Genomic DNA, 14,487 nt, shown 5'->3' with positions numbered 1-14,487 from the left:
ATGACGGCCACCAGCTATTTGCAGTTTGGAATAAATGAGTTTGTAATATGTATTTGTAATTGTATCTGTGCTGTAAGAAGAACAGATCTGGATGTACAGTTTGCTACAATGATGTAAAGAAATGGTTTGCATTGTTTCACCCACTAAATAAACTTACTATTACCTTTTATTATTGTAATGTATTGTATTGTAATTATTGTAATTTGTAATGGAGACAAGACTATCTTTCTGTTTTAACAATGCTGTTTATTAGAGTTTTTAGTTCCTTTTTGCCCATCTCAACATAACTTATTAGGTTAAACCTTCTCAGTTTTATGCTCAAATTGCAAATCCATATAAACCAGTTGTGTAGTACAAAGCCTGACTGGGCTAGATTCAAACCAATTAGCCCTGAGGTCCTTCAATGTGTGTGAACACACAGCTACAACCAGGTATTAAAGTCACAATACCAGTCACAATTTAATCTAACATGATAAATAAAAGATGACTGCAGTCCATATAACAATCCCTTCATCTTGCCTATATTTTTCTGCATGCCACATAACATAGCATGCCATGGACTCTTGGAAGATTAGAAAATACCCTCTACCTTCTTTTTTTTTTGCTTGTAGAAGTACAAGAAGTTTTTTACAGAAAAAAAACCCAAAACATAACATCTTTTACAGGAAATGATAACAAGAAGCACCTTATTACAAGAACAACAGAGAAATAGACACCTTGTGTGTACAGAACAGCTTTTTACAAGATAAAACATTTTCTTCTATCAAAAAAAGTGCATCAGGTTTTTTTTTTGCCAATAAATACTGTTTTAGAACATCAGCTACTATCTATGTTGACATCAAATATACATGAGCGTATTTTTCCTCTGCATTTTGAAAAGCTGCGCAATCAGAATAAAAACATTGTCTTTGTGCCATGACAGCAATTGTCTGAATACATTCATTATAGTTGAGCACGGCAAACTGTGATCTGTCAGTCATGTTCCTGGCAAACACCAATTTTAGCTTATATTACAAATATCTAACTTACTGACATGTTTTTTTTCACAGGCAACTGCTGACTAAACAAGCTATTGATATCATAAATTCACATGAAACATTTATAGGTGTAACCTATGATTCTCTAGGTGTGGATGAACTACAATACCCAACATACTCGAAGAAAAAAGAAAAGTCCACCTAAAATGTAATGTTGATGGAACCCTGGTACTTTTAAAAGAGTTTGACCAGACCAATTCCATAAGATTTTATGTGAATTTAATATATTTGACAAATTTTATTTACCTGTAAAAGCTTCTTTTGTGTAGATACTCAATGCTACCCAATGAGACTGCTTCTGGATGCCACCATCTTGGAGGTGATAGCAGCGGTCCCAATGCTCTCCGAGCTGTCAATCCTATAATATTCCCTGTATTCCTTCATAAAAGGTTATGTAGGTAAGTAGGTGGCGGATGAGCTTGATCAGCAAAGAGTAATTAGACATCCATAGAGAAGGAGAGGGGTATGATGTGAAAGTGGTTGGAAGGCTGTACTAGGGAAAGGACTAGTCAAATTTGCTAGCAGGTTCAGAAGTGCATCCAAAGTTTATAAAATGTATTTAGGGGAATATTTAAGGATTTAATTGTATCGGTTGACCCCTCTTTAATCTTTAAGGATCATCCTATTAAAGCGAGCCTAAACTGACAAAACAAGGGGTTAAAAATTATTGGTCAAAGAGAGATGCAAAGTCTTTTTTGCCAAATAAAGCCCTGGTGGCATACAGAGTCAGCTGCTGGGGACAATGAAACTCCTGCACGTGCAGGATTTACATTATTAGTGGCCATCCAACAGCTGAAAAAAAGTCACTGTGGACCCAGAAGTCTGCTGAGGAGTTGGTGGTAAAATTGGTGGGACACATCGGTGACAGATTCCTGGAGCTCTGGGAGTTGAGTAAGACTTTTCCCTCTCTTTAAATATGTTGTCATTTAGGGATATGGCATGTTTAGATATTAAGCATTAATCATCACTATGTAATTATTACTAATCATCAAATTAGTCATCACTGCAGGGTGCATGCAAAAAGTATGTGCCATAATTAGCAGGTATGTTGTGTATACTTGCTGAATATGGAATAAGTTCATCCACATCAACAGTTCTACTTTAGGTTGCCAGTGTTTTACTTTGGCAATTTTTGAAGCTTTTAATGAAAATGTAGGCTTTTTAATGAAAGTTCACAACAGATATCATCAGTGCACCACTACTTTATGCTATAAGCGCATTAGGATCACAACACGCAACGGGCCTGATTTATTAAAGCTTTCCAAGACTGGAGAAGATATCATGGGAGAACCTGGAGATCCAGAAAACCTAGAATAAGACTTCATTAGCTATTAGTTGCAAATGTTTTCAGTCCTGGGCCAGATCCATTCCTGTTCTGCTGGATCACACAGATTCTCCTATGGAGAGCTTTAATAAATCAAGACCATTGATTTCTTTACGATAAAATAAGTAAGTATACAAGTTAGTAGAAAAAAACTTTGTCCATATCAAATGTTACTACCACTATCAAATTATATTTTTAATCAGGTGGTTCATACATGAAAACTAATTAAATGAGTAAATTCAAAAAGGATTTTGTTTCAGAACCACCTAAAGAAACATTAAATGAATAAAGAATCTTATGAAGTTTACTACAGATAATTATACTAGTCTTTAAAGACTTCTTTAAAAAAACACAATGCTGGGCTCCATACAGAATATATATATATATATATATATATATATATATATATATATATATATAAATGTAGAAGATAATTTAATCAAATTTGCCATTGCGGGCTTACATGTCTATGCAGCGGGTCCATTCATTTTTAAGTGTTTGTATGATTATTTGTATATGATTCTTAATCAATTCTATAATTCCTTACAAGCCTTTTATACAAACCAACTTAATAATTGAACGCATGTTGTAAATTTATTGCTGGCTCTGAGACTATAAAAAATGTCATCTAGACAAGTAGTCATACCGGGGGGATTGTAGTTCTTCCACAGCCAATGAGATGTAAGTTGGTCAAAGGGATAATAAGCCTAAATCTCAGGTGACATTAAAAACTAATATTTAAAAAAAAACATAAAGTAGATTTAACACCACCAGACTTTGATAGCACTTAAGCTATATCGAATTACTTTAACATTTTCCATGTAGATAAATGCAACCTTTTAGTCTAATGCTATTCAAGCTGCAGAGAACACAACAGGAGGTCATACTGTCAAATATCAATATATGTTTGATACACTGTGATTTAGCATACCTCCTCTTTAATGTACAATATTCATCAACCACAGAATTAGATTTCAACAAACAGTTAACAGCGCAATTTTGGTTAACCAAAATCCATGTATCATTAAATATACATTGAGCCCATCACAACTGATTACAGAATATTAAAAGCAAACAAATTGCTTTGTTCCCTCAATAAAATGTGCAGTAATATAGTTCTCCACCAACATCCTGCTATTTATAAGTCAGATGAAAATTGATGCATGAATAAATAGATGCCAAGTCCTATTCCAGTGTTCTCCAGCCCCTTTTAGCTGGGCGCATCACCTGGCACTTTTCAGTAACCACCTGGGTGTTTTTGGTACGTTACTAAAGAGTTTGGTCACAATACAGGGGCTGCCACCCCTCTACAGTTTTTTCCCACCCGGCTGAAAAACAATTGAACACTGTATTCCAATACAAATATATATTTTAGCTGAAGAACTTAAGAGTAGACATATTGGTTGTACAATTATGCTTGCTTTTGCTTTTTTGTCTAATCAGATTCTACAGCTGCAAGTTCTGGATAAGGATAAGACCAATTATAGCTACCCTGGGGGTCAATAATGAATCAGAAGTGCTCATTATCACAAACTGATATCTTTTTGATAGACTTAAGCCCATATTCTCTATGGGAAGTTTTTTTGATCATTATTCTAAGGGAGGCACTGATTCAGTTATGGCCAAGGTTGCCGTATTGTTGATGGATTAGCCTTGTCCTGGGTGTGTTTTTGCTTATATAGCAGACACAATTTAGAATCAATGGCAGAACTCTTTGGATAGACAGCCAATCAACAAGGCTTTTAACTCAACTTACGGCTGCTTAGCTGCCTCTTACTGATACATAGCTCCCAATTGTCCCTTACTTCCCGGGACTGTCTCTCCAAATCCCTCTGTCCTTTTTAATCCTTAATGTCCCTCTTTTGGGTCTGATTATCAAACCTTCAGAATATTGTACCTATTTTATTACAATGATATAATTGTGAAATAAGCATAAGTAGGTTCCACTTGAGTAATTTCCTAATTCTTCATGGTCATGACATGGGGGGTGGTCTTTGGCCTAATATAATGTACTAAGGTGTGTTCCTATTGTGCATCAATAAAAAGTTGGAAGGTATGCTGATATGTGCACGGGAGTGTACCCTGTACTGATTTCCCAGCATCTGTAGCACCAGGAGTGTCAAAGCGTATCAAAGGGCAGTTAAATAGTTCTTGGAGGCATTATTGTACTATTGCATCAATCAACACAATAAAGTAAAAGGCACCTGGAGAAATGAGACCCTAATATGAGGATCTAAACAGATCTATGGAAATTACAAAGCTCTTCCACACTCTAAAATGTATTTTTACTGTGATCTGAGGTCCTTTCCCCCCATAATTTTGTGTCCTACCAGTCAGCAGAACAGCAATATAAAGATATATACTCTGGACCATGGCACAGACATCAGTAGAAACCTAGCATAGAACCTATCCTTTTCCAAAACTAAGAAAGAAAAAATGGGTTAGATTTCCACTATCAACACAGTACAGCCCTCAGCTTGACATACAAACACAGACAAAATCAATATGGTTTATTTTGTAAAACCTTCCACAGGTTTTACAGATAACCCTAACAACATATCCTTGGGACTTGGAACAGCTGTACCTATGAAGTGTCTATGGAAAATAATGCTTAGTAGGACACTACAGAAAGTCACACATTTAGAAGGGTAAATGGTTTCTTAAAAAGCAGAAAACCCCCTTCAGTAAATATGTTGGTGAAGATTCCCATTTGTCCAGGTCATGGTACATCTTATATATGTTCGATAATGTTGAAGACATTTTACCACTCAGCCAAGTGATTGCTTCAGTTTCATATGTCAGCAAGACAATTCCATTCCATTGACATTTGTAGTAAAACATTGAAGCCACAATATATCCACATTAATTCACCCTCCACTGTTCAGTATTTACTGAGATCCAAGAACCGGGCTGGTGGTTTTTAAGATTTATTGGCGTGTTTACATTACCTCTGACTGACTTCTACAGGGCTCCATCTATTCTTGTCTTCCTTGCATAGAAGTCAATGGGGCTGTAGGTTGCAGGCAGCAGAGTATTATAAATAATATTTTTATTATTACACAGTATTTGTATAGCGCCATCATATTAGGCATCGCTGTACAAAGTCGATAGTCGTGTCACTAACTGTCCCTCAAAGGAGCTCACAATCTAATGTCCCTACTATAGTCATGTGTCATTAATATTGTCAATTTTGAGGGGAAGCCAATTAGCCTTACTGCATGTTTTGGGATGTGGGAGGAAACCCACGCAGACACGAGGAGAACCTGCAAACTCTATGAAGAGAGCCTCCTGGCCAAGATTTGAACCTGGGACCTAGCGCTGCAAAGGCAAGAGTGCTAACCCCCTGAGCCAAAGAGTAGCAAACAAATGTAAGTAATCAGTGGACCCGGTGACTGGATCTCCTTAAGTAATGAACTATGAAGATGGAGGGTGGGTTAGGATAGGGCAGTGTAGGGATGGAAGTAATATAAGGAATACTTAGAAAATAATCACACTCATTGTTTTAGATTGAGTCAAGCAAACGTTTTGTTTTAAAGAAATCTTAGGTGTGTTTCCCATCTATGAAGACTTTTGCGTTATGCTGTAGGGTAAGGCAGCTCATTCCTGCACTATGTTTTACCATTACACTGCAACATATAGAACATTGGGTACATTGGGTTGGTTCAATTCAGAATGAATGGCTCCACAGCACACCAATGCGAGATTAAGGATATCAGTCATGTTCTTATTACTGTCTTTGTCTTCATTGGAAAGATTTATCCTCACTTATTTTCCCAAAGGCGGTATGGTAAGTAGGTTGGAGATAATATAGCTCATTTTCATATAACTGCATAAGTAAGAATAAATCTGCTCAATAGGGTCAAAGAGAAAAATAAAAATGTACCAGGGCTTCTAAACTTCACATATTCCAAAAACCATTTCAGCTGGTGATTTGTAGTTCTGTCTGTCCAATCCTAAAATATAAACAGTTCTGCCACAAAGCAAAGCCCCATCTAGCAGGGCAGGAACTTTGCTGCAGATCTTATCCTACCCCAGCCTGGTACTGGAGAGTGAAAGATGAAACAGCAAATGATTGAATTCATCTGTCACCCTGAAATTGACAATCACATTGTTAACACCTGTGACAAAATACCTTCCTAATTCTGTTTTCATTTTCGATACCAATGTTCTCCCCAGCTCCTTTTAGCTGGGTGCACCGCCCGGCTGTTTTTGGGTAGGTTCTGATGAGTTGGGTCACAATACAGGGGCTGCCACCCACCAACAATTTCACCCAGCCTAAAGAAATTTCTGGGTTGAGCACTGAATACTATATCAGACCTTTTGGTTTTTAAGTACTTGTTTTAAAGGAATACCAATGTTTAGGCATTTTTTATTTTTAAGATCTGATATCAATAAACCCTGACTTCATATACCAAGATGCTCATGGTTAGAAGTGCAAAACGCACACGACTGCAGCTCTTTCAGCAGAAGCAAATTGAATGGCCCTCTTTAGTGCCATTATAGCTAAATAGATAGATATCGTTTATAAACTTCAAGTTGTACGATAGAACCACTGTTCATTAATGGAGGAAAAACTCTTTAAACAACACCATGTTCTATTCTGAGCATTTGGATTTGGAACAGTAACACTGAAATAAAAGCAAAAACGATGGTTGTTTAAACATTAACAGATCCACATACCAAACTGAGATGTTTCCCTATCATAATATGCACCAGATTCCCACAGAATTTATATATATATATATATATATAATTATTTTTTTTTTTCTCTATGGCTTTTGTTGGATACGGGTGCCATGTGCCTTAACATTTGAATGCTAGTGACACACATTTTCTATGTAAGCTCACATTTTCTGTATTAATTGGCTTCTGGCTTTTACATTATTCAATTAAATCAGCTTTGCTAATGTCAGAGTTCAAATAATTCACTGCAGTTTGCACAATCCAACACAGACAGATATAGCAGGCTTCTTACTTGGGATTTCAGACCCTTGTCACATGTATGTGCGATCTGCAACCTCCATCTCATGCTTCAGTTTATTTGCAGGTAATGCTGCAATAGATACTAAAGAATACACCAATTTGTGCAGGGCACAGAATACATGGAGAACAGCAACTAGGATTCAGGTAGCAGGACTTCCAGCTGGGGAAACTGAATTCCAGAATAAAACCTGCAGCCATTAGCATCTAGGCTGTATTTTCTCAGTCAATTTAAATGCAAAATTGTAATGTTTGAGAAGAGTGCACTTTGTCCAGCTTTGATATAAATTATCATTATATACATTTGCTGAGGATTGTTGAACTAACCAGACTTATTCTTTCAGGATCACATCTTATTAGCATATCAGCAAGAATTATAATTATGCAGTTGAAAGATGGCATCTTATACAACCTAGCCTCTGCAAATTAGGCATACATGCTAGAATCACACAATGCAGTTTTTCACAAATGAAAAATGTACAGAATACATTAAAAGTGACATACAGCGCTTAAATTTCTTATGAGGAAGATCATCAGTTAAAGTCCTGGTTTTGCTTATTTGGTCCCATTGTAACAGCTAAACATGGAAGTAAAAAGTTTGCCATTTAAAATAATCCTTCAAGATAGCACTTTTTTTGTGGAAGGCTCAGATAAAAAGGACACTTTAACCAGAAACCAACAAGCATCCAGTAATACAGAATCACTGCAAAATGATCACCTAACCTTACCTAATGACCGCTCAATGGGCTCAGAAATAAAACACAATGACTTGCACATTTAACACTTCCAGCATTGAAACAGTTATCAGAGCGTACACCTTATTGCGTCATCAATTCTATTTTCACTCCTCAGTTCCAATTACCACCTCGGAAATGAGGCACACCGTGCAGGTGTATTTTTAATCCCTTGTGTCCTGACAAAGATGTACATTATATCCAGGATGTCACAGCCCTTTTTTTTTTCTTTCTTCATTAGGGACTTATTGCAACAATTGCCCTGGATCTGATTATGTTTTATAGTATAAAAATGCATTCTTCCCCTTTTCTTGATACATCGCACTGCCCTGATTTTCAAATGCAAGCATAACACATGTTAGAGTTAATGCCCAGGGTACCGGCACTCGTTTTAGAATTATTGAGGAATGTAATGGAAAGTGGAACTGTAAGGGCTTGGCTACATGTGCCGCATTCAGTTGCATATTGAGAAATTTTCCAAGACTGATGCTGATGTAGGTGACCATCCATGGAAATATGCTGTTCCATGATGCAATTGTACAATTACACTCTTTGTCTTTGGTATTTGAACAAACAAATTAAAGGTTTGGACTATATTTGGCAAATTATTAGCTGACTACTCACTGGAAAGGTTTATCCGGTTTTCCATTTGGAGGTGATTGACATTACCTACCCACGGTTTTATGGGTACAAATTGGGCATTAGGGCTACATAGAATAAATACTGGATATGTATGTGAGATCAGCAGAGGATTCCTTATTGCTGAATGTCAGATCATAGTAATGTATGGCCAGCTTATATAATGAACTACATGGCAACAAATACCATGCTATAATGATGCCATAATAAAGGAAACCCATGAGGATGGTAATATAGAAAATACAACTGCTCCCACCGACCTTGTCTCTTCGACCTTGTTTGCCCTACCTAGGGAGTCACTCGTCTGGAACAAATAAGCAAAACAGCAGTTCAGACTTAATACTTATATGCTAATTCCAAGTCAGTGACAAATATCAGGTGTGCAGTTGGGACCAGCACCTTTAAAATCAGAAATGTCAGCCGGATATTTCTATCCTCACAACTTTTCTGTGGTGGTCTGCTGCTATGTAATTTACAAAACATTTGCAGGTAATTTTATAATCAATCTTGGATACATGTGTAGCCAAGCCCATACACCAAGGCAAGCCAAGGTTGAGGTTAGATGATGTTCTTGCACATTGTAAATGTTCCCCAGTTAAATTACATGAAGCTGTATTTGCGGCAGTGCCATGTTTTTTTTTTGAGGGGGTCAGTACTGTCTTAGTGCTATGAGACATCAAATGATCTTACAGGAAGATCTCATGCATGCTCCAAGGGAGCAGGGGGGAAGGGGTGCTGACTGTCATCATTTAAAGCTGCTCAGCCATGCATTATACAAAGGCAAGTCTGAGCTTCTCCAAGACAAGACATTGCAAGGACCATTGCTGCCACAGAATAAAATACCTATGCCATGGTATAGGTCAGGTGATCATAAAATAGGGGCACTGGTTAAGAAAAACAACCATAATAAGGAAGGATAAATAAGAGGTTGCTGTTTAAGGTGGTGAGAGCTATTGGTTTACAAAATATTATTAATATATTGTCTGGTTTCGACAATCTAAATGTGGAGAATATTCTGAAATGATTTGCTCTATGACACATGTGCAATGGGGTCTACAATTCCACACCATCTCTTTCTAAGCTCAATAAAAAATTATGAAAGTATCTATGTGCAAGAACCATCCTCTAACCTCGACCCAAGGCTCTAATAAATTAACTAAACACAACTCACAGCCTTACAAATCTAAACGTAAGAGAAGATTCACCCCCATATAGAAGGTCCAAGCCCCCTGACTCCTCCATGTTATATTGCTAATTTTCCTAAACGATCTCCAACCAACATTTCTTCACCCAACATTTTAAATGCTGGATTATCTTTTAACTTTTTCTTTTAGGCAGCCAATGTAACAAAAGTATGGGAAGATCTGCTTCTAGAATGTATTTGTGCTATTCGTATTTTGGCATTCAATACTTACAAAAAAATAAATAATCTATCAAACGTAATTTACACATGACGCACACAAACATTGAAAAGTGCCTGGTTGTATGTACACTACAGACTGGTATTACTCCATAGAAATCTTCTAAGTGGGACTGGACCTTTCATTTCAGACATATATATGTTACAATGACAGCTATAGTATGTCAGCAGTTTTTACAACTGACCCTCTAGCAACTGACATGTATTTGTGATTTCAGCTGGGTTACAAAGATGACCAGAGGGCCGCTACTTCTATCATTGCTTTAGTTACAAACAGGAACACATATTGGCTTATTTGATAACATGGAGCTTTGCAGCACAAGCGACTGAAAGAAACGTGTTTGGCATTGCTCATAGTAATCAATGAAACTTAACCAAAATGGTTGCTTTAGGAAAAAATTCTACCTGTAAGGTGTCTATAGTACAATAAAAGTTTGCATTCAGCAGCCAATCAGAGTTTACCTGTCGTTAAAAAGTAAACTTATGATATTGGTGTTCTTCATTGCCAACTAAAGATAAAACTCCTATTTCAGTTCAAGCCATGGAATAAATGACCTCCAAATATATATTTCTAATTGTCTACAAGACTCCAGACGCCAGTAGTTTGTCTCAACCCTTTTTTCCTGATCATTTAGGTGTCATTGGAAGAATGACATTGTTTTGACTTTGCAGTGGTCTTTGCTGTTAAGTGGAAATGGGAATTCTGCAGGCAAGAGCGGATATAGGAAGGTGCAAAGTGTGCCGCTGCCTGGGGGCCCTGGACACTTTTCAGCCAACAGGGGATCCCCACAAGGGACACAAATCAGTTCTGCGCGGGGACCCACTCTTGGTTACATCCACCACTGTCTGCAGGAGATTGAAGTTTACCATTGACGTCAATGAACACAACAGAAAGTCAGCAATTTCACTTTTTTAACACAGAGCATTTTACCTCTAGCTACAACCCAACAGTGTAATGAATTAAAAAGACACCAACATTTATTTCTGAACATACAGCCTGACTACATTACAGTAATAAAAAAGTAGGCTTTAACGTAAAAAAGAAAAGTCTCCAGCACATGGCATGCTACAACACAATAGTAGACTTAAAATGAAATAAAAGGACACCCACATTTATTAATATATAAGCAGCCTTACTAAAGTAATAAAAAATTTAATTGACATCAAGCAGCTTATAGATATAAGATGACAGTTACCTAATCCAACCAAACCTCCCCTCACCTGGGGCACCATGACCAGCAGCCAACCTCTCTTAAGGGAAACATTGGTTGGACCTATTGTGTTCTGATCCATACTGTTCTCATTGAAGACAAGTGGCACCAGCTGGGTCTACCTGCACCTCTCTCTCACAGCAAGACTTGACTAAGGCCAGCAGCGTTCCTTCTCTTTGGTAGAAGAAGAATTTAGCTATGTTTTATGCTGACCACACATGACAAAGTTCAGGCCAGCTTTTGATTGCAAAAACAACTCAACTATTAAATGAAACCCACCACCATGATCTAAAATGTTAATGGTAGGCTGCTACAGCCCATTTACTATTTTTTGTTGTTGTGTGCCAGCACAAGATCACAGAATTTCATAACTGAAAACAAATTCCAAAAAAATTAAATTTTTTGTGGGCTTTAGGCAAAAATTTCAATCAAGTGTGTCACCATAGCAAAACAACAATCCTAAATTTAAATAATCCTGCGTAAAATCTACCTGTACCTGTACTGCTTTAGCTCCATGTTATGAAATAAACACTCTATAGGAAATCATTCTCATCATACCACATAACCTGAGTAGAATGACAGTTTACAACATTAGCTCTTTTCGAAGTTCTAAATAGATATTGCACAGTAGCACTTTATAAATACATTGAACTCCATTTATGAAATGGATTGATCATGTTAATGCCATGTCCACATGTTATCGAGCACATCAATTTCCCAGTGGATCTCAATCCTACCGATTTTTTTTTTTTTTTTTTTTTGCAATTACTTCCAACAAACACTCCACCTGGCAAACAAACACCAACCACTCTTCAGCTTGATGAAGATATATATATATAATCAAACGTCACTTGGCGATCTGGCTCTCTGAGACACACTAGGAGGGATGCAACCACAGCAAATCAGCCACAGCGCCTTCTGGATTTCCTGGTTGCGGAAGGCGTAGATGACGGGATTGATGACGGAGTTGTACGTGGCTGGCAGCAGAGTGGCATAAGTGTAGATGGAAGGGTACGTGTAATCTGCTATTAAAGAATAAAGGGTGAAAGGCATCCAGCAGGCTGCAAACGTTCCAAGTATGATGGCCAAAGTAGACACTCCTTTCCGAGTGGTGACGTAGTGCGACGTGGCCAGGAAATGGTGCTGTAAGGCTATCTGATGAGCGTGCCTCATGACGATTTTGCAGATTTGAATATACAGCTGAAGCATGAGTGCAAACATGAGCAGAAAGGAGACGGAAAGGGCGGCGGCATTGTTTTTCGTCAGCGGTCGGATAACGCTACACGTTGACTCATCCTTAAGGCAATTCCAACCCATGATGGGCAAAAGTCCAACGCAAGTCGACGCTCCCCACAGGAAAATGAGCATGACGTAGGTAAAGGTGACTGTTCTTTCCGAGTTGTAGGTCAACGCGTAGTAAAGGGACAAGTAACGGTCAACGGTGATGGCCAACAAGCTGCACACCGAGGCACAAAAGGAGGCAGCAATCAGTCCCACCGTGACAAGCTTGGCAGCCTCTGATTGAAGGAGATAGGCGAAAATGAAATTGATAATGAGCCCGACCCCTGCCAGGAGGTCTGCCAACGCCAAGCTGCCGATAAGAAGGAACATTGGAGCTCGTAGGCTGGGATTATGGAAGATGATGAGGACCACTATGGCATTTTCACACGATATCAAGGTTCCTGATGTACACAGAACAATATCCCATGGGTTTACTATGAGCTCTGGCTCTAGCACAGGAATTAGGGAGGAGTCTGCCGCTGAGATATTCTCCGGAGAACTGGCATCTATATGATCCTGAGGCAGCCAGCTTATATTACCCGTTGTATCTTCATTCATTTTAACCTTAAAAAAAAGACGTTACACCATTGTAAGGACAGCGGAGAATAAGAGCATGCAACAATTCACAAGAACTTAACACAATAATAAAGAGAATGCTGCAAAAAAAAAAATGCAATGTATGAATGGACGACCACCACCGGTGAATCATTGAGGATGACATCAAATGCATACAATGTAAAATGTATAATACTGCAAAGAGCTACAATTAAATCCTATCAACCAGACAAAGATTTGCTGGGGATTTAATATTCAATAAATTTAAGAAATAGGTAAAATATTTCCCAAAAATCATGCTAATACACATCTTTAGGTGATCATTGTAAAGACAATCAGCAATGACATACATCTGTAAAAATGGGAGACATAAGTATAGGGCATGCATGAGACCCTATGAAGAAGGGAGGGGGTGGTGGCAGCACATACAATGAAATATTCCCAATGTAGTCACCTTGAGATCTTGTCGCCTGGCCGATGCTGTCTTATGGTCCTGAGATGATGGCACAGGTTGCCTGCTCGCCCTGCATCCTCTCCTCCTGCAGGTCTGGGGCTCCCTGCACACACAGGGCTGCAGGTGGAAGTACAATGGGGGTCGGGCTGTCAGCTGAGGCTGCTCGCCGGGCGCACATAGCGGGGACAGCGGCTGCTGGCTGCCTGCAAGAGGCAGAAAGGAGAGAAGCGCGTGCGCGGGGGGGCTGTGCGCGCTCTCAGAAGGCGCGGTCTCGCTGGCTGCGCGCTCACGTGAATCCACTGCAGTGTACCAAGGAGGCAAATTGCTGGAGCAGATGTTAAATGTTAAAGCTATGACAGACATATTCACCTGTGGCATGAAAGCACAGCAATAAAATACATCTTCCACACTTGTCTGCCTGGGAATTATCGTGCCAGATATTAGAGGAATATTTATTTTATTTATCATAACAGTACAGGAGCACTTCATTTTTGGGAATAAAATGAGGTCATGGACAAATATGAAGGGGGGCCTAATGCAGAACATTCCTGTCACTGGAGAAGGTGGGGGCCCCGGGCAATTGCCCAGTTTGTTCCCTTAGGCTGGGTACACACGTTCAATGATTGTCATTAGAACATGAACGATTATTCCCAATTATTTTGAACAATCATATTGTTTATGATTCTGTACCTGATGTAACAATACGATCGTTCAAATATAATCCACCAATAATGTACACACACTAGATACCATCGTTAGAACGAGTGACATGTACTAGAGAAAGTGTATCACAGAACAATCCATCATCACTGAACCACCGTACACACAATAACAATCGTCGCCCAATCAGAT

The 14,487-nt window shown here is 38.5% G+C and overlaps 1 protein-coding gene across 1 annotated transcript; it reads right to left on the bottom strand.

The window, feature by feature from the left end:
- Positions 1-225: 225 nt before the first annotated feature.
- Positions 226-13,829, bottom strand: GPR12 (G protein-coupled receptor 12). Its single transcript, XM_072404720.1, has 2 exons — positions 13,636-13,829; positions 226-13,190 (listed from the first exon to the last, which is right to left on the bottom strand). The coding sequence occupies exon 2, from the start codon at positions 13,182-13,184 to the stop codon at positions 12,186-12,188; it is 999 nt and encodes a 332-aa protein (XP_072260821.1). The 5' UTR covers positions 13,185-13,190; positions 13,636-13,829; the 3' UTR covers positions 226-12,185.
- Positions 13,830-14,487: the final 658 nt, after the last annotated feature.

Source organism: Pyxicephalus adspersus, chromosome 1 (genome assembly GCF_032062135.1).
Source record: "Pyxicephalus adspersus chromosome 1, UCB_Pads_2.0, whole genome shotgun sequence".
In the NCBI taxonomy this organism is placed as follows: Eukaryota; Metazoa; Chordata; class Amphibia; order Anura; family Pyxicephalidae; genus Pyxicephalus; species Pyxicephalus adspersus.
The sequence above is the reverse complement of the archived record's forward strand: the minus strand, read 5'-3'. Positions and strand labels throughout refer to the sequence as shown.